Below are 20,625 nucleotides of genomic sequence, written 5' to 3' on the forward strand. Positions count from 1 at the left end.
CCTAGATTTCCACAGTGAAAGAAGCTTTCATTGATATTTCCCTTCCCATCATAGAGGAAAGGGTGAGACCAGCCTTAATTTATTGTTCCACAAATTGTAAAACATCTGTTGCTTTATTTTATTTTGCATGTAATATTCTGTCCATGTGCTGAGTTTTCTTGTATCGAGTGATGTCTTTTGAGGTTTTGTCTGTTTGTTTTTTTTGCCCAGATCTCTAAGCCCACAAACCCTGCTAGACTAGGAAAAAGTGGGCGGGAGCAAGATGGTCTGGCCTCCCATGATGACTCATCCACTGCCCACTCACACGCCAATCGAAACAGCCGAAGGTTAAGTGGACAGGTAGATGGAGCCATTATTAGTTCTTATACACTAGTTTTCTTTCAATAATTTTTTTTTTTATGTTTTTGAAAGACATATCTTATGCTCACCAAGGATCCATTTATTTGATCTAAAATACAGAGTACAAACAACAATATATTTTTGAATATTTTTACAATTTAAAATAACTGTTTTCCATTGGAGTGTTTTAAAATGTGGAAATCAGGTTTTTCAGGAGCCATTACTCAAATCTCCCGTGTTACATGATCATTCAGAAATCCTTGTAGAATAAAAGTATGCAACTTACTGACCTCTTCCTTGATTCATTGTTAATATTACGTTATGTTATGTTGTGTTGATGCACTCAGAAGCTGCAGGGTCACCATTCGTCCACTTCTCATGATGAAAGAGGTGCAGATTCGGTTTCTAGCAGACATGAGGAGGAGCTCTGTGTGGCTGGGCGTGGCCTGGCCAGTTACCAGGCGGATACGATGGGCAGCCAATCAGACTGCAGCGAGAAGGTTTCCAACCTGCAGGACAGCAGTAACGATGCGGACAGCGAGGCCTCAGAGAGCGAATGGTCTCCTCGGATCCCATCTGTGTCCAGTCATAGTAGCACATCAGATAAAGTCTCAACCACCACAACTTCAGCCTCAACAGCACACAATCCAAGTCTAAAACCTAACCTGAACCCGAGTCCCACTCCCTTAGCTTCCGTTAGACCTCAGCAGGGCGGCGTTGTAGAGCAGCTTGTCAGCGCTGTATCCAAGCTGGGCCTGGTGCACACTTCCACAGACACTCTATCTCTCAGTCACAGCCCAGCGGAACCGTCCGAATTCCGGGAGAGAGACCGTCAGCACCATCAAGGAGCCTTCCAAGCTCTCTGTCACAGTTACACCCCCAGCTCGAAAGAGTGTTCTGTACAGTCCTGTCTGCATCAATTCACATCCATTGAGCTGCTGATGGGCAACAACAAACTACTTTGTGAAAACTGCACTGAAAGGAGGCAGAGAACGATGAAGAGGAGTGGTATGCGCGTACATATTCTACAGATCTTTATTCTAGAATCTATTTTATTTTATTTTATGGCTTATAAGCATATGTTGATCAGCATATGTTGCATCGTATTTATCTATGCTTCAGATAAGAAGGCTGAGAAGGTGTACACCAGTGCCCGTAAACAGATGCTTATCTCGGCACTTCCTCCAGTGGTCACTCTTCACCTTAAAAGATTTCACCAGGTCTGAATCCTCATTATACGGCAATAGGGTGTGGGGGGGGGGGGTCATATAATCAAGTTATAGTCTTGTTGTGTGATGGCACAGTGATTGACCTTTCTTTACCTTTGCAGGCCGGGATGAATCTGAGGAAAGTTAATCGACATGTGGATTTTCCTCTTGTGCTAGACCTGGCACCTTTCTGTTCTGCTGCTTGTAAGGTAGTGGTTGGAGTTATAAATATCAGTAAAGACCAATGATTTATGAATCCGTGTACAGTCTTGATTCAGTATTTATATGTGTGGCAGAACCTCGGTTCAGGAGAACGTGTGCTTTACAGCTTGTATGGCATTGTGGAACACAGTGGATCAATGCGAGCTGGGCACTACGCAGCCTATGTGAAGGTCCGCACCTCGCAGCGTAAACCTGAGGTGCGCCGGAACCAGTCAGGTACAAAACCGCCAAGACAGAATACAGTTCTCATGTGCTCATTCAGCTGGTTCTGAAAGGTTTGAAAAAATCTGTGGGTAAACAAAGGGTTGTTTGCATCATGGCATTGGACCGCAACCTTGAAGACGCGGCTTGTTTAGTAAAAGCCAAGCGGGATTTGTTTGTTGTTGATCTATAGATGCATTCTTCTCCACTCTCTACTCAAGGAGAGAGCCAACCTTTCAGCAGCGTTTGGAACGGAGTAAAAAACCCACAGAACGCTGTGAGAAACCATTGTACAGACTTGTAGTTAACCGTTACGGTGCACAAATTGAAGCTGAATTTTTTTATTATAATGAATGCCACAAAAGCTCTAGTCAGATCAGGAGGGATATGTAAAAAGCTCCTGTAGTATGAGGAGGATAGATTCTCACATGAACATATTGATCTTAAGTCATTTTTATTTATCATGAAAAGCTTTGAAATGGAGAAAAAAAGCAGATCACTCTACAGGAGATCTTTAATAAAGGCAAAGCTAAAGGTGGCATTTTATTAGAATAGGTTTATGATTGTGATGATTAAGTTTGTTGTTATTAAGAGCTGTGTTCTGTAATTTTTAATCATTGATAAATATGGTAATTGGATGTCTTGAAGTTAAGAACTAAATTATTGATTTCTAATGTAATGTTGAAAGGCTATAAATACTCAAAATCGAATAATCAAGCAAAAATAGAGTTATGGAAAACAGTGCCCGATGAAAAGTTTGCATTAAAATATGATTTGCAGGCGATTGCAGTGTTCAAGATTGTCTGTTTCTATTAGATTATTTGCATTTCTTTATCAATACACACCTATATCTATGATTTACTAGAAGTTGTGGTTACATTTTATTTATATCTTAAAAATGTAAGAAAAAATGAAATATTAGAATTATTTTAAATACACGTTTCTTGATGGATACATTTAATTTCAGCGTGTACAAACAAGTTTAATATAAGTTGTGATTAAAAAAGACAATCAATTATTTTTTTTTAAATACACAGACATAAATTTGAATCGGCACAACTCTATATATTTTTACATATGGTATTGCCTTTATTTTTTCGTGTACAAAAGCCCTTGTTATTGTTTTTAAATAAATTTCCGCTTAGTTGTGTTTGATGATGACAACTGATGACTAGTAGCACAATCTGGATTTTTTTGTGGACGTTCCTCTGAATACCAACATCTTTGTTTTTTTAGGTTCCAGAGAGGCCAGTTCAGCCCCACAAGGTCAATGGGTGTATGTTAGCGACACCAGTGTACAGACTGTACCGGAGTCCAGAGTGCTGAACTCTCAAGCTTATTTACTTTTCTATGAAGAACTGCAATGACGAGCATGTGAATGCAAGATGATCGAAATTAATGCAACCGGCAATATCAGCTCAGACAACAATGAGCGCTTACTGCATGACTATATTACTGTATTTTAATGTATGAAGGATTCCATATACTAAAGGCTTGGTCTTATGGCTCATTCATTACTCAAGGTGACCTGAATTCAAATTGGGAGCCATTATAATTGATGTAAAATAGTTTTCTGAATTGAAGTTATTAAGGTTTGACATCTAATATTTGAGCTTCACATTTATTTTTGGGATGTATTTTTTGCAGGAGAAATTGCCAAAGAGAAATGTAGGATAAATATGTATAGAATATATGATATGAGAAGGAGAACTGTGCCAAAAGAGACTATAAGGAAAACTCAGCACAATATGCAACTGTTGCTTTCAGAGCCATTTAAAGCCGTTACATCCAGTGCCTACAGTTTATGAGTTCTGAGATTGTTTTGCATGCCTTTAGTAAAGTATTCAATTCATACAGGAGTATAAAGAGAACAGTATGTGTATGTACTGGTTAGAACTACATAATTGTATGTAAAATATATAATATTTATTCTGTTTACCTGGCAGATACTGTAACGCCATAGATTTGTTAGGTGTATAAGGCTTCAGGGTTCCTCAAGCTGCTCTTTTGCTTGAATTTTGTGAACAAATCCAGTATAAATCATTTAAAAGGATTCTTTAAATACATTTAGTTGAAGTTAATCTTTGAGTGTTTTTTATATATATATATATATATATATATATATATATATATATATATATATATATATATATATATATATATATATATATATATATACTTAATTTATTTGACAGATTTTCTATTTAAGTAAACATCAAACACAGAATAACAAAAACAACAATAAAACACACCAGTGTTAAAAAAAGGCAGATACCAACAGCAGTTACTTGATGTCTTGCAAGAAATCAAGAGCCACATTAGGAGGGCTTTTTTTACATGCAACTCAAGAGTTAATTATCACTTTTGCTCAAACCCCTCCAGAGTAACCCCTAAAAGAATATATTAGAAAATGACACATTTAAGTTAAAACCTGCTACCCTGGACATTAGTTGTCCCGCCCCCTAAACAAGAAAAGCTGAAACCTTTGAACAGGTTTGAAATGTTTTGGGGTCCCTGGCTCTTTCTCTTTCTGGAGATATTGTGGGCCATTAGTATCCCCTGTCACCATAAATCCCTAAATGCCATTTTCACTCTCCTTGGCTGAAGATTCGGCGTGATGGGTGCAAAGGCGTGCTGTTTTACACCATGCTGCTGACTGGTGAAGAAGAGGTGGGTGTGGAATCAGGAAAGAAAACGTCTGAAACAATTGCGTCCTCCTCTCCTCATCCATGACATCCGAATCAAGCTGTTAGATGGTTATAAGTTACAATCGAGAGTGAAAAAACTAGAGTGCAATCTTTGCAAAGCGTGTCTATTTTTAAAGCAGGGCTGTCTTTCAGGGACGTGCGAGTGATTTAATGTGAGTTAATGATCGGATGTGTTTCCCTCAGTCTGAACTGACAGAGAAACCTGGTCTGAGGGACTGGTGGAGCTGCTTTTGCTTTCGAAAGAACCCGTTGAATGTAAAGAGAGAAATTCAGAGGTTTTTTCCTTTTCTTCATGCCTTCAGGGCAGACATAATAAGTGGTTAGAGATGATGCATGTTATGTTTTTTGACCAAGCTGTGTTTGTGAATTACTCTACAGCATATAACCTGTTCTGTCAGTCTTTCAAATGTGATTCTGTCTTCACTGACAGACATCACTGAAAGTGTATGATATGAATCGGTATGAGGATATCAAAGCTCTACTCAAGTAATGGCCATCTCATTTCTTGGTTTTGAACCAGCATACTGTTTGCATTTATCAGCTATTATGTGTTGAAGATGCCAGAGAAGATATCTGAAATGTTTGGTGTATCCAACTCTGTTTCTCCTCAAAATTCCTTCATTCCACACAAGCTTCAATAGCAGTGTGTTATTAAATTGCTCAATGAGATATCAACACAGTTGAGACTAATTTAAGAATAATAAAAAAGTAACTGGAGAACCTAAAAGGAAAGAGTATTACATTACATTTTTATAAAAATATATGTCTTGTTTGTTCATTGCCATGGGAGCTGGTTCAGAATTCAAACCCTCAAGCATCCTTCAGGACAAATGTTGGCAAAATCATTTTGCTTTTTTTTTTGCTTTTTTTTATAGTTTGCTTAATCTGAGTGGTGCAAGGCTTGGCTACTTTTACTAAGTTTGCCATCTGAACTCACACACACACACACACACACACACACAAATTAACTTGATTCAACAAAGTTGAAAAAGTGGTTTAACTCCATAATTTGTACTTTGTAGACAAAAGTGGGCACCCATAAGAAATGAATGGGAAATACTATAATACAGAGTATTTTTTTTATTTGTCCAATAATAATCAATAAATCCAACACAATGAGAGATGAGCCTATACAACATTCTCAATGTGGCAAACACTCACACACATACCCACAAACAAAGCACTGCATGAGCTTATAACGGTGGTATTTTCTTTTTAATTTTGTAAAGTAAATACAGTGACTCACACTCAAAAACAATTTTTTATAATAAAAATAATTAAATGAGAAATAGTGGCTTTTTATATTTTTTATATCATGTTTCCAGATGTCACCAAAGCCATAAAATTTTTAGGTTCTGGCTGTCTGAACTTACTGGAATTATATATATATATATATATATATATATATATATATATATATATATATATATATATATATATATTTGCAGTAGATAAAAAAAGCAAATGTTATATATTTTACATAAAACGATGGTACTTTTAGAGGTAAATAAAAAAAATTATATAGTTTTTATTTTATCGAAGATAGTATGACAAATTGGGATCACACCTGAGACCTTTCTGTCTAATAATGGGCTTCTACGAAGGATGATTGAGGGATAAGATGTTCATATTAATTTAAATGGTCCAGTGGTATGGCTTTTTTTATTTATTATTCCATATTTATTTTAATTAATATAGAACCTACAACTATTTGCATAATAATTCATATAAATATATCATACAAAATGCATGTTATTTTTTATTTAGGACTGTCCTGAGTAAGATATTTTACATAAAAGATGTTTACTACACAGGATGAAAAAAAATGCTGAAATTATTAAAATAACCCCATTCAAAAGTTTGTAACCATTGCTGCTTAATACTATGTGTGTTTATATCTGAATGATCCACCTGAATGAATTTTTTTTTTGTTTGATGATGGTTGTTCGTGAGATATACGTGGTCAGAATTGTTGGTATTGAGAAATCTGATCAAAGAAGGCTGTGAAAATAAATCTGCATTGTTAATCCTTTTGATCTTTTATTTAAAAGAAAATCACAAAATTCTAACTTTTCATTGAAGAATAAGAATTTAAAATGGGGGGAAATATCATTATGAAACCATGTGTGTGTTTGGGTGTGTGTGTATTAACCTATGTTAACGTATTAATATTACTTATTAATTACTATTTTAAGCGAATGTTCATTATCAGTCATTTTAAAAAAAAAAAAGACTCAGAACTGGTTGTCATTTAGGGTGGAGAAAAAGAAACACCTTTGAAATAGACTAAAATAACTAGGTTAAATCAGATGTTAAGCTAGCTGAAATTGTATTTCTTATTTTAATATGTTCTCCCAACGGCTGCCAAATTGTTATATTTATTTTATAAATCTTAAAAAGTCATGGACATTTTTATAATTTTTTGTTGTTGTTTTTTTTCTAATAATGTTAAGGTCAAAACCATTTGAGAAATTGCTATTAATAAAAAATAAATCAACTCCATAATCATGAACAAAAGAAGTAAAAATGTCACATAATTGGTGATAAAATGTTCAGTTATTGAAATTCTGTTATTATAGAATTCAATTATTTTGAATACTTAGAATTAATTAGCCTATGCTAATACATTTCCATTGGAAATGGTTCCAATGGTTATTATTTAACAGTAGCATCTTAAATACCTAGTTGAAGGGCCTTGAAATAGGCTAATAGTAGTATTTTACAATGGGAGACCTTGCAGTCAAAACAGGAACCTTTGAGTTAGATTCATCCTATCACAGACTTGAAAACATGCATATTTTGTAAATGCAAAAACAACTATGAATTAAAATTACTATTACAATTTTACATTTTTAAGGGCTGTCTATTAATGATGGTTCCTTGCTAGGTTCAGACCATTTCGGTTAGGCTACTCTTCAGATTTTTTAGTTTCTAGAGTGAGATCTTGATTACAGATGATTATTATTTTTGTTTTAACAACAATCAAAAGTGTGTATTGAAAGTGTTTTTATAATTATTATTAATATGATCTTCACGTGCTGGTCGCGACGCGAGTAACGTTACCCACTAGAGGGCCTGTGTGGTGAGGTCACTGTTGCTGGCATTGTTTCCGGGTCATCATTTCATCGCCATTTTACTGGTCAGAATCAGAGAAGTGGAGAGGTAAGAGATCGCAACGTGTCTAGAAATCTTCAGATAACTAATTCATAGTCCTGCACTTCTCATTAGAATCAGCTGCTGCGGTCGGTGAGCTGCAACACCCTGTGCATTATAACCGCTGGATTAAAGTTTTTAATAAGTGTCGATATTGTGGACGCGCGGCCTAATGCTCGCACAGCTAGCTTTGCGACGACGTTATGTCATTTTAGTTAATGTCGTAATTATATTCAGTGAAACGCATACATGTAAATGTATGCACAGAAAGACGACGTAAATCCTTCAACGTGCATTTTAAGGATTCATGGCCTATCGTAGACTGGTTTTGCAGCAGTCTGAGTGCGATTCGTGTTTACCCGCTGTGTGTCTCCGGAACTGCAGCTGTGCGGGTAATGTTACACATTTAGGCGTCCACAATGAAAAAAGCAGGGCTTGTTTTCCATGTTCTTATAAATAAATCCAGTTTGAAATTCTGAATGTTTTGTTTACAGACGCTGTTAATTATGTGCAAATAAAATACAAGTTTCCTACACCTCAGGCTTCTGGCACAGGAATCATAAAGAGAGATGTGGGACCAGGGAGGACAGCCCTGGCCTCAGTGGCCTCTGAGCTCACAGCAGCAGTGGATGCAGTCATTTCAGCATCAGCAGGATCCAGGTTAGTGCGATGTTCTTATCTAATTGAGCTAACACATACTAATCATGTAGTAGTTTAGTTGTTTGAACTGCTCAGGGCTTCGTTTCCCAAAAGCATTGTAAGCCTAAGTTGATTGTAGAACTAGTGTCACCAATAGAGCTACTATCATTATCACTATTATTATGCTTTTGGGAAACAGCCCAGTTTAGTGCAGCGTTTGAGTTTTGTGTGTTTTTTTTTTTTTTTTTGCAGGTCAAGTGGACTGGGCTGCTTTAGCACAAGCATGGATTGCACAGAAAGAAACCACCGGAGGGGTTCCCAGCCAGCAAGGGATTCAACCCAATGGCCAAGAAATACACCACATGGAACCTCCAGGCCATAATAACCATGGTGCCTTTCCCGGTGATCACAATTTCGGCAGAGGTTGGCAACCAGGTAAGGAAAATTTATCAGTTTGACTGAGCATTTTGAATAGATCTAATAACTTGATGTTCTGCTGTAATGGTAGACTTCTCTGTGGCGTCATATGCGATCCTTCTCCAATCTAATCAAAATATTTTTGAGAAAACCACGACCTCACCCTTTTCTTTTTTATCATCCATTTAATTTAGACATGCATCATAATATGGAAGAAATAATCTGTCGCTACTTCTGTTAAATTGTGACTTAAAATATTAGATAATTAAGCAGACAGTCATTAGAAAGCACAAGTAGGCCTTTTCAGAAAGGCTGCAGCAGAATTGTTGCATGACCGTTTTGCTAGATAAGACCCTTATTCCTTGGCTGGGATTGTATAGAGCCCTTTAAAACTGCATTGAAACAGCAAATTTGGACTTTCGACTCGCTGGTCCCCATTGAAGTCCACTGTATGGAGAAAAATCCTGGAATTTTTTTCCTCAAAAACTTCAGTTTCTTTGCGACTGAAGACAGAAAGACATAAACATCTTGGTGACATGGGGGTGAGTAAACCATCAGGATTTTTTTATTCTGGAAGTGAACTAATCCTTTAAAGAAATAGTTCACCCATAAATAAATAAAAAATTGCTGACAATTGACTCACTCTCAGGCCATTTAAAATGTAGATGAGTTTGTCTGTTAAAGGTTTCACATCGGGACAGGTTTGTAGAAATTTAGCATTGCATCATTTGATCAACAATGGATCTCTGCAGTGAGAGTGCAAACAGCTGAAGAATGGATCCATGGGCTGGAAGTGTATTGAATTACTCATGGATTATTGTGATGCTTTATAAGCTATTTAGACTCTCATTCTGATGGCACCCATTCACTACAGAGGATCCATTGGTTAGAAGTTGATTTAATGCTAAATTTCTCTGTTGTGGTGATTGTTTTTTTTTTTTAGCTGAAATATTTAGTAGTGGTTTGTTACCATAGAACTACAGCTGGTTTATTTCATCACCTGAGAACGTGACACCCTGAACTGCATATCAAGTTTAATTACCCAGTTAATGGAAACTTTCTTTGATTTTAAGCTAAATGGAAACTTTAATTTTGTCATTTTAATCAGTCATTTTGATGCATCGCCGTTTGCATGCATCAGCAAAAAATAAATAAAAAGTGCATTGCATGACATTTGACATTTGATGCATGAAAAAGTGGGAAGGGCCAATGTATCTGACAACTTATTTAGTGCACAGTTGATATCTTTAAAGTTTCAGTTATGACCTTGTTTGCTGATTGTTTACAGAGTGGGGGATGCATAGCCAGCCGCCGCCTCCTCCCCCTCCAGAACAAGCATGGATTCCTCCTGGGCAAGGACCGATGGATGTCGTCAACGCATCAGAAGACAGTAACAGTCAAGATAGTTTGGAATTTCCTGGAGACCCGCACCGTGGAGGCTTTCCTCAAAACAGTCATGGGTTTGGGGGTCAGCCTGAGCCTTACCCTATTGGCCCAGTTGGCGTCAATCAGTTTGACTATCAGGTATGCTTGCCTAAGTCTGACTTATCAAAGGTTATTTCTAAAATGTTGTCTCCAAACCTTTCGGTTTTAGTCACATTTATTTCTGTTACCTCTTAGCATGGAGCAGCACCAACAGGGACAGTGTATGGACCACCATCCACCGGCTTTCATGCACCTTATTGGCCTGAAGGACCGCAGAACAGAAGAGACCGGCTCCCTAGCTTCAGACCAGAACGGCCCAGATCCCCCAATCAGATGGAAATTAAACCAGAGACGCCTACTCTTGGTGCATATAATTATTGCTTAATGTATATACATAAGAAAAACTGCTGTTATTAAAAGATGCACATTGTGACATTGTCTTGGTTCCTGGTGTAGATGCTGTTAAACGGAGGACTTTGCCTGCATGGATTCGAGAAGGCCTTGAAAAGATGGACCGTGAGAAACAGAAAAAGTTGGAAAAGGAGAGAATGGAGAAAGAGCGTGCTGAAATGGCAAATAATGAAAGGGCTAGCGATATTATAGAGGAGGAAGGTGATGGTCCTCGGTTGCCACGCAAGAGCAAATTTGTAAGCATCTTTTTCAGAATCTGTTTACAGCGAAGGAATCTGCTGAGGTTACTTTGGCAACTGTTGTCCCAGGGTTCACTGACATGCACAAATGTTTGACATGATCATAATAATCTTAATTCAAAGACCCCATGAATTGTCTTGACGAGGCAATCTTCTGTATGCTACGGTTAAAAAGTTTGAGTTAGTATGATTTTTCTTTTTTTTAAGAAATGGTTTTTAATGATCTTAAAACTCTGAGGGACGAAATTCCAATTGATTTCATGGGAGTCTTTTAAGTTTAGTTACTTTGCTTGTTAGCTTTTGCACACTAACACTAATAATTCCTCTCGGCGCTTATGTCAACCACTAGCGTATGGTCTCTGGTCCAATCACCTACTCCTCTTTAATTTAGGACAGTGATGATGAGGATGGTGAAGAAGGTGGTGCTAGGGAGGATGGCGTTTCAGGGAGAAGGCTGGAGTTTGGTGGTAGAAGTTCTCCTCCTGTTCAAGAAGAGCAAAGTGAACCAGAAATGACAGAAGAGGAGAAAGAGTTTCAGCTGGTGTGTACACACAAACGCTTCTGTCTTAGCATTCATCTGTCCACACTGGTGACTTGTGATTCTTAATATTTCCTATTTGCTTCAACCAGGTGCTGATGACTAAAACTCTTCTTACCGAAGTCCTCCTCGAAGTCACAAATGAGGAAATCTTCCAAGTGGCCAAAGAGACTCATCGCAAAGCCACTAAAGGTCTGCTCCTGTTCCCTTCTGTCCGTGCAACTGTGCCTTCCAGTTTAATTCTGAGGAAGAGCCACATTTCCACAGATATTAGTCTTGGCTATGTTTTGACTGATATATATGAAGCCTTTCTGTCTGACTGATGCATCATGGTAATATTTTATGATAAGCAAAAGTGCAAATCTTCATTGGCCATTCTCTGCTAATGCAACAGAAGATGAAAACCTCAGAGGGAGAGTGAAAATGGTCACAGACACAGTTAAATGGAATCTTTCATGGGGTTCCCAGTCAATTCTGTTCTTAGATTTATTTCCTGTAAAACAAAATGACTTCCTCACTTCTATTTTTGCCAGACAGCTTCTCATTTGGAAAGTGACACTGCATTAGTACAGACTGGTTCTTTCCTCCTCCACTGTTTGCCTGTGTTTGACGGACTTTGTGTGATAACCTTTTTCTTCTCTCCATCTTTTTTTATTTTTATTTTTATTTTATTTTGCCAAAGGCAGCTCTTGTGAATAGTGCATATGTGTACCCTCATCTCTAGAGACTCTTGCCTATGCGAAAGTGGTGGCTGTATGTGTTTTAACATGTTGTTCCTGTTGTTGATGTGAATCAAAGCTCCTGCAAAACAGCTGGCACAGTCAAATGCACTGGCTTCTCTGACCGGCCTCGGTAAGTGTTTTTACATTTTGGCCCGACGGGGGGGTTGGGAATAAAAAAGGGGGGGATGGGGCATTTTCAGCTCTCTAGTGAACTTTTATTACAAGCCCAAGAGTCAAGCAGCAGATCTTCTCAATGGTTAGCTTCCAGCAACACAGATTATAAAAAAAAAAAAGCATGCTTCATTTATTAAGGTGGGCTTTAGTAAAGAATTGTGTAGTCAAGTCGGTGAGAACGAGGGACTGTTAGCGTGCGACTGAGTGCCATGCTCCAGCTGTCTATTATAAGAAGGGGGCTTTGTTGCCGCAGGAGGGCTGGGAGAGTATGGCTCAGATGAGAGTGAGGATGAGGAGCGAAGTGCGAAAGGGTCGGACTCTTCAGACACAGACGATGAGGAGCTGCTGCACCGCATACGCCAGAAACAGGACGCTTTCCGTCGCAAAGAGAGGGAGCAGCAGGAGAGGCTGGCGCTGGAGGTACAGACTGTAAAAGGTGGGTGCATCTAGAGAAAATGACTATTTTAATACATTTTATATATATATATATATATATATATATATATATATATATATATATATATATATATATATATATATATATATATATATATATATATATATAATATTTTTTTTATACTGTCAGTTTATTAGCAGAACAGCTGAAACTATTCTTAACAAAAATACATAGCTATGTTATAATTTATTAAATCAATTTTAATAATCTATTAATATAACTTATTCATTGATTCAGTTTATTAAATATTTGCCCTTAATTTTGTATATTATATACATTTATATAGTTTGTGTGCTAGGTTTCTATTTGCCAAAAATGTGATCCATAGACCATTAAGTTTAAAAAATGTTTTTCATTTTATATTCCTTTTTAAGTTCTATATTGTATCTTATTGTTATTAGTTGGAAAAAAGGAAAACAAGTCTTGTAAAATTTGTGTTTTCAGAAGATTTGGCATCGGACAGAGTGAGCAGAGAGAGGGCAGGTTATGAGGAGGAGCAGACAGAGTCGAAACACAAACAGGAAGTTAGAGAAAGGGAGGTGGAGCCTACCTTAGAGCGACGCAGGTCACGTAGTGAGCCTGAGGTCAGTGAGGTCAAGCGGGCCAGCAAAGAGCACACGGGGCGTAACGGAGGAAGTGCCAGTCCCTCCCTAAGTGAACACCATAGCCGCACCTCCAGCTCCAGTTCTTCCAGCAGCCGGTACTCTTCATCCTCCTCTTCCTCAGCCTCCTCTCGCAGCTCCTCCCGCTCCTCATCTCCCAGAAGGAAAAGGCGACGCAGCAGCTCCGCCTCTCGTGGGACTCGCAGGCGCAGCCGAAGTCGCAGCTCTCGCAGACATCAGTCGGAGCGCGACAAGGGCAGAGACCGGAGGCGGAGCAGTCACGCACAAAGCACCGACCGATCCTCTCGTCAAAGGAAGCGCAGCCACTCGCGGCAGCGCAGGTCCAGCAGGGGCCGCAGGAGCAGGTCCAAGGCCAGCCGCAGTAGAGAGAGGCGGCGCAGCAGGGACCGCAGGCGCAGCCGAAGTCGCAGCAGGAGGAAACACAAGGACTCCAGCAAGGACAGAGACAGGAGGAAAGAGAGGAGTCGGAGCCACGAAAAGGATAAAAAGAAGAACGAGAAAGATTTAGATAAAAAGAAAGACAAACAGAAGGGCAAGGAGAAAGAGGGTGAGGGCAGTTTAGTAAGGGATGAGGAAGACAATGCCAAATCAAGGAGAAAAAAGGAGAGCGAGAGGACAGACTCTCACAGTGAGAGATTTTCCCGGCAAGACAGTAAATCTAGCAAAAAAGGCTCCAGCAAAGCTAGCAAGAAGTACTCTGATTCAGAGTCCAGCAGGAGCAGGTCTGCTTCCCCTGAGGTTAGCAAAGAAAAAAAGTCAAAAAAATCAAAACGTAGTCGATCAAGGTCAACGGAAAGGTCTCACAAGTCTGGTAAGAAGGCAAGCCGCAAACACAAGTCTAAGTCGCGATCAAGGTAGTATCCATTTTCTTTCTTCTTTTTATTGTTGAAGTGTTTAAATTGTTTGTGTGTGAATGATCAATAGTATTTAGAATCACAACTGTTGCAATCCGAGTGATCCTGAAGTAGTTTTTAAATTAACGTGTTAAATTGAAATCCGCAGTCACATAATGTTTAAAGTGTAATAGCTGAATTGTGCACAAATGGTTGGACTGTGCTTCCTAAGTGCTACGAAGATTGATATAATTTCCTCCTCTTCTCATTCAGTGTTGATCCAACAGCAGTTTAAGGTGTGTGTATGAAGTTCTAGATGAAGATCTCTACTAGTGATTGCACTAATAGTCTGTCCAACATTTCTCTTGCAGGTCAGCATCTCCCAGCCGCCGCAAGCGTTGAGGGGCATTCTGCCTCTGATCTGAGCACCACTTTTAAAATTCCACGAGTTAACAGGCTTGTCTCATTATCGAGGCAACGTTGTAGGTGAACTCCACTCCAAACCCCCTCACTCCCTCTTTTTGTAAATATATGGCATTTTTAAGTGTTGTCTTCAAAACAGGAGATTTTGAATGATAGTTTCTTTTTTGCCTTGTATTATGCAAGACTAAGCATTCAAGTAGTCAGTAGAAGCTTGATACTGTAACATTTTAAAACTTAACACCAGAGGAAATAAATTCTCATTTCATGTAAATTGTCAAATAAAACATGATTCTTTCTGTCTAACATGGCCTGCCTCTTTTATTTTTAAATCTGCTGCTTGAAATTTCTGAATGAAGATCAAATGTATATGGAAAAAGTAAATTATGGGCATATTCATAATAGCTCTAGCTTTTTATTGAACTACATTCATAGTTGTCTGTACTTAAAAATTACCATTTTGATAAATATCCTTCCACTATTTTCAATAAAAGTGAATGGAGACAATAGACGTCATCTCGTGCATTATATAACTATACTATATTTTATTATCACTATACTGACACCTTGATGTATGAAATTTCACGTTTAAGTTATTCATTGATAATATGAGCTGTTAACCGTTGCTACCGAATCGATTCACTCGGACTTGACAGTCTGATTCGTGAACAAATAACTAAAACTAGTGTCTGAACTGAATTATTCTTCACAGTAGAAATAGTCATACAGGTTTGAAGTGACACGAGGGAAATTTAAATGAACTCACTTTAAGTGAGACTTGAAGTAAGACACTTTATTTTTCTTCTTTGAGAGGTGCATAGAGAGCAGGGAATATTAAGTGGTTTTGAAGTCAAGCACATTTTATGTTTTATATGTAGATTTATGGTTTAATTTAAAACGTGCGTCTATATAGTATTAAAACTGAACCCCCTTTTTCAGATTATTGTTTTAAAAGATAATTATTTGATAAAGAGTATTAAAAAGTAAATGTATTTGTCACTGTTATATTGGATAGGAACGCTTGATTCAATACCAAGTTTCTGCTCGGACACAAGTTCTGTGAACACGCCACGGTCACATTGGGATTGGGTTAACTCTGAAGTCAGTGATAATATAAGATACATGCGACGCAATAAAATGCAGTTATGTACTCCAAGAAATTAGCACGATTAGCTTTCGGACTGTTAGCAGAATCTAAGTTTAAATGCCCGTTAACCCGAAGCGCGTCCTCGAGAGTGAACGCAGTGCGGTCTGTGTGCAGCTGGACGGTGTGTCTGCATCACAGACAGAAGAATCAGCTGTCAGAAGGGTGAGACTGATTTATCGATTTAACAACAGTGCATGCAATTAAATCCATGATTTTACTCTTAATAGGTCAGCGTTGCGATCTACTCGTTTCCTGGGTTCTTGTTGACTACACTATAGAATCATGACGACATATGGTTAAAAGATTTGAACAATAGTTTCTCCCGCAGATTGACCTATAGAAATGTCCGCACGGTATCCCAGACTACTCTCGACCCCAACGAAGTGCGGAAGTTTCAGGCCATGGCTAGTAAATGGTGGGACTTGCAAGGAGAGTTTGCTGCCCTGCACTCCATGAATGACCTGAGAGTGCCTTTTATCCGGTGTGTAAATCTAACCTCTATTCTACTGATGAAAGTGCCATGTTATCACTGTAGTATTTTTTTTTAACAGCAGTAATATTTTAGCTTATTTTATGGATGTATGGACATTTTTTACCTTTACTAGGTAGTTTAAAAGGTCTTAGGTTCCATGTGACACATTACTTTTTAAAAGTACTGCTAATAAATGTGATGACATAAATGTTGTATACATAAGAGCTTAATTAAAACATGTATGAATGAACAAAATAATGTTTTATTTAGGGATGCACAGTATCTGTTTTGAGCCAAATATTAAGATCTTTTTGATTTATTGGTTGATATTCCATATTTAACTGTGCATTATCTTTACCTTTTACATTTAGATGGCATCCTCTAATGCTTAAGCTCTAAAAACTTTATTTAATCACAGTCTCAAAAGTTTCGACTTTCATTGCAAATGTATTCATTATGTATTCATGATATATAAAATCAGCTGTTTTGGCTAGATTTTTAATATTGGTGCAGCCCTAGCTTAGAATAATGCTATATGGAGTATAGCATGTAACACCTACAACTTTCTAAAAGTATTTAATATTTAGGGTTGGTAATAATTTTAAAAATGTTTTTGAGAGATTATGCTCCGTAAAAGCTGCATTTAATTGCTCAAAATTAATTTGGAAAATTTAAAATTGAGAAATATTATTACAGTTTAAATCGTTTTATTTTTATGTATTTGTGTATAAGTAATGTGTAATTTATTATGATTGTAGAGCTGAATTTTGATACATATTTCTCCCCAGGATTCTTTGATTAATAGAAAGTTTGAAAATACAGCATTTATTTAAACCAGACTTTTGATCAATTTAATGCATCCTTCTTTGAATACAAGTATTCATTATTTTCTTTAAAAATGTCTTGATGATAATCTTATCTGAGCAGATTCTTCTCTCAGCAGCTGTTTCCATGCGAGTCAGGATGGATATTGTGATTGTCATTGTAAGCCTTTCCCCTCGCCTCCCGGAATCATTCAGCGCACAATTTCTTCCCCTTCCCTGAACACGGGATCAGTTGTAGTATACAGCACATATGGCTGTACCCCGGGGGCTTGTTTAAATGAGGGACCTCTGTGCTGTTGCTGGTTATTATGTTGTACTTGAGGAATGTATGTTTGCTAGACGTTGGGGTTTGTTGGCAGAGATGGGCTGAGTTAACAGGATTGGCAGTGAGCACCTTAGGCTGCTTTGGTCTGCATGGCCTGTCCAAGCTTTTGAGGAAGAAGGTAAGGATGTTGCCTTTGAGTTCAGCGAGATGAGAATTGAGGATGTACGGTTGCCTCAGGATGTCAGAGGCATGTGTCTAGCCAGAGGGACTAGACGTGTTTGGGACTCAGGAAGCACATTGAGGAATTGCATCGCTGTCATTAGCTTCGGATTTTCTGTTTCACGTCAGTCTGATGTACATCGTTTTATAATTCTGCATGACTGGAGGTGATATGTTTTCTGGCCTAGTGCCTTCTTAACCTCATTTTGTGACCTTTGACCCCATTTTCAGGGATAATTTGTTGAATGTGCATGGCATCCAGGAGCTGGGCAAACCTCTGGCTGGACTGAGAATTCTGGATGTGGGCTGTGGTGGAGGCGTGCTGAGTGAGGTAACTAATGTTAATTATGAAAATGATTCTATAATGACAGATAAGTATTGAGCTAGTTGCACTAGTTAATTTACTGTATTATATTCCATAATTTGAGAGATCTGGTCTGGGTGTGGTAGCAATATAAAGCTGGTCTCACGTTTGTTAGGTTTGATAGCATGCATGATTTTTTTTTAGCTGGCCACAAATGATAAATGAACTATATGATTAAAACGGACCGCTTCACGCTCCGTGGTTTCCTCCACTGAGATAAACACACTTTCTCCAGGCTGTCTCTCTGCCTAATATGTCATTGTTGTGTTTTGTTGAGCGTGATGTCTCTTGAGTGTCCTGTCATGCAAAAGCTTATGTCGAAAGATCCCCTTTAGGGGCACATCAGTGGAACAGACAATTTACTGGTTTACTGCAGCTCTATTTCTGAATATATGCCCTGAATGAACAGCAGAGGGAGATGTGCAGAATTCTTTTTTGTTTTGTTTTGTTTTTGTGCTACTGTGTTTTTACACCTAAAGAAATATTTCATAGAAACTGAACTTTTCCGTTAAAATATATTTACCATACAAATCTAATGCAAATTCAAAATCAACAACGAAAAATTTATTGTTTCTGTCCTGTGGGTCAGTGTTCTTTTAGTATTATTTATAAGCTATTATAGTATTTATTGATATTTTTATATAATATTTTAATTTCATTTTAATTTTAGTTTAGGTTTAATTAATTTAGTTTATTATTATTATTTAAATATTTCTGTTCATCTTAAATTTTTATTTTAGTACTTTTAAATGAAATGTATTTCAGTACATTTGCATAATCAGCATTTATATTTAGGTTTAAGTTTTTAATTTAATATTAATATTTTATTTTGTCAGTATTCTTTCAGTGACTAAGTTTAAGGTTTAGTTTAAGATGTGAGTATCAATAAACAAAGTAGCACTAATCTTTCTCAGCCACTAGGGAGGTTAGGAGCAGACGTCCTGGGAATCGACCCAGTGGAGGACAGTGTGCGGACCGCAGAGCTGCACTCCTCCTATGATCCAGATTTACGGGAGAGAGTTCGCTATCAGGCCTGCACCCTGGAGGAGCTTGCCGAATTGGAAGTAGAGGGATTTCATGCTGTAGTGGCATCTGAGGTGGTGGAACATCTGGCCGACCTGGACGCCTTTGCCAGCTGTTGCCAGCAGGTGTTGAAGGTGTGTCTCAACATCGCTGACATCTCAAACAATGACAATACATAAAAAGTAACAGGGGGATTCACAGCAAAAAGAACTGAATGCGCTGCTTTAATCTCCTGGGTCAGTGTGTCAGAGGACAAGAAGAGTTACTCCAAATCCCCATAATCTCCTAATGTTTTGACATCCAGCCACTTACATTAGCCTGTTTCTGTTTTGATTTATTCTCTTTTCAGTTTATTTTTAGATGGTTTATTAGTTAGAATTAAAGAAACAACACCAAAATAAGAAAAAAATATTAATGTATAACATGCAATTAAAATTTGTCATATTTTATGTATGTAATGTATTAAGTAAATGTGTATTTTTCTTCCAGCCTGGTGGCTCTCTTTTCATCACCACTATTAACAAAACCAACTTGTCCTACGTTTTCGGGATTGTGGCAGCAGAGCAGCTGTTAAGGATTGTACCGAGTGGCACTCATGACTGGGAAAAATTCATAAGCCCAGAGGATCTGGAACGACTTGTGGAGTCTTGTGAGTGTCGTCTCTGACTTCCATTTCTATCTCACTATCATTCATTCATCAGTTTCTGAGTATTACCCCTCCTCTATCATGGATCTCTTTGCCATTTTAATAACAGCTGTTGTTGGAAAAGCCTGGTATACATTACATAATTGTCCAGTATGATCTATTGTTACATTGCTGCAGTGTTTATTGTATGGCAGAATTTGTTACTTGCTTTTACCGTTCTTCTGTCTCACTGTATCCCAGTTGGTTTCTACGTGGAGGCCATCAGAGGCATGATGTACAATCCTCTCACAGGAGCGTGGAGCTGGCAGCAGAGCACGGCCATCAACTATGCATTGCATGCAATCAAATGCAAAGAAGAATTCCAGCCTGGACAGGTCTGGGCTGAGAGTAAGAATCTGGATGAACCCGGTCAAACTACAAATTACAGTTGAGCCATTATAATGTTGCATCTGTTAAACACACCCAATGTCTCAAAATGTTGCATAGTGAAGAATTGCTGAACCAGTAATAATCGTTCTTTGCATTGTATTCCTTGATAAAAAAAATAAAAAAAAAATTCTCTGAGGCATGATTCATAGGACCTCTTTTGTAAAGCTCTTATTAAGGGGAGAATTGTAATTTGAGATTGAAGCAGTTTTGATCCACTCAATTCACTTCAAAGATTCATTTACTTGCATGTTTTTTGGTGTTGGTTGGTTCATGTCAGAGGTCAAACAGACAAAGAGAATTGTATAATGATTTTTGACTTTGCACTTAAAATGTATAGGTGCTTAATAAAATGAAAGCAATTGTGTCATAATTGAGATGGTTTTTTATTCAAGCTAAACAATTCTCTAATTTTGAATACATCCTTAGTCACAACAATTAAGCACTTGTCTGTTGTCATCCTAACTTCCAAATATAACTGAAACAAAAAAATAAAATAGCAAGAAGTGT

The 20,625-nt window shown here is 37.8% G+C and overlaps 3 protein-coding genes across 10 annotated transcripts in view; all 3 read left to right on the forward strand.

The window, feature by feature from the left end:
- LOC128030533 (ubiquitin carboxyl-terminal hydrolase 45) overlaps nucleotides 1-4,051 on the forward strand; it is a 51,727-nt gene extending 47,676 nt beyond the window's left edge. Inside the window, exons 12-18 of the mRNA XM_052618242.1 lie at nucleotides 6-62; nucleotides 211-339; nucleotides 687-1,347; nucleotides 1,462-1,559; nucleotides 1,670-1,756; nucleotides 1,844-1,985; nucleotides 3,207-4,051. Coding sequence (XP_052474202.1) covers nucleotides 6-62; nucleotides 211-339; nucleotides 687-1,347; nucleotides 1,462-1,559; nucleotides 1,670-1,756; nucleotides 1,844-1,985; nucleotides 3,207-3,337 — 1,305 coding nt within the window. The 3' untranslated portion in view covers nucleotides 3,338-4,051. The remainder of the gene's footprint in view (nucleotides 1-5; nucleotides 63-210; nucleotides 340-686; nucleotides 1,348-1,461; nucleotides 1,560-1,669; nucleotides 1,757-1,843; nucleotides 1,986-3,206) is intronic.
- Nucleotides 4,052-7,742: 3,691 nt separating this feature from the next.
- On the forward strand, nucleotides 7,743-15,035 carry pnisr (PNN-interacting serine/arginine-rich protein). Of its 7 annotated transcripts, XM_052618269.1 has the most exons (13): nucleotides 7,745-7,840; nucleotides 8,326-8,491; nucleotides 8,723-8,905; nucleotides 10,176-10,411; nucleotides 10,508-10,676; nucleotides 10,769-10,959; nucleotides 11,354-11,503; nucleotides 11,593-11,692; nucleotides 12,299-12,352; nucleotides 12,650-12,832; nucleotides 13,298-14,330; nucleotides 14,583-14,605; nucleotides 14,681-15,035. In XM_052618269.1, the coding sequence occupies exons 2-12, from the start codon at nucleotides 8,401-8,403 to the stop codon at nucleotides 14,602-14,604; spliced, it is 2,412 nt and encodes an 803-aa protein (XP_052474229.1). In that variant the 5' UTR covers nucleotides 7,745-7,840; nucleotides 8,326-8,400; the 3' UTR covers nucleotide 14,605; nucleotides 14,681-15,035. The 7 variants fall into 7 exon arrangements, with proteins under 7 accessions (XP_052474224.1, XP_052474227.1, XP_052474229.1 ...); XM_052618264.1 differs by lacking the exon at nucleotides 14,583-14,605 and having other exon boundaries at nucleotides 7,743-7,840; nucleotides 8,373-8,491; XM_052618267.1 differs by lacking the exon at nucleotides 14,583-14,605 and having other exon boundaries at nucleotides 7,744-7,840; nucleotides 13,301-14,330.
- Nucleotides 15,036-15,753: 718 nt separating this feature from the next.
- Nucleotides 15,754-20,488, forward strand: coq3 (coenzyme Q3 methyltransferase). 2 transcript variants are annotated; one of them, XM_052618271.1, is made up of 6 exons: nucleotides 15,754-16,038; nucleotides 16,193-16,357; nucleotides 17,888-17,987; nucleotides 18,935-19,177; nucleotides 19,533-19,692; nucleotides 19,930-20,488. In XM_052618271.1, exons 1-6 carry the CDS (start codon nucleotides 15,875-15,877, stop codon nucleotides 20,118-20,120), a joined length of 1,023 nt encoding a protein of 340 aa, XP_052474231.1. In that variant the 5' UTR covers nucleotides 15,754-15,874; the 3' UTR covers nucleotides 20,121-20,488. The 2 variants fall into 2 exon arrangements, with proteins under 2 accessions (XP_052474231.1, XP_052474232.1); XM_052618272.1 differs by having other exon boundaries at nucleotides 15,760-16,038; nucleotides 16,205-16,357.
- The last annotated feature ends 137 nt before the right edge of the window (nucleotides 20,489-20,625 follow it).

Source organism: Carassius gibelio, chromosome A16, assembly GCF_023724105.1.
Source record: "Carassius gibelio isolate Cgi1373 ecotype wild population from Czech Republic chromosome A16, carGib1.2-hapl.c, whole genome shotgun sequence".
Lineage (NCBI taxonomy): Eukaryota > Metazoa > Chordata > Actinopteri > Cypriniformes > Cyprinidae > Carassius > Carassius gibelio.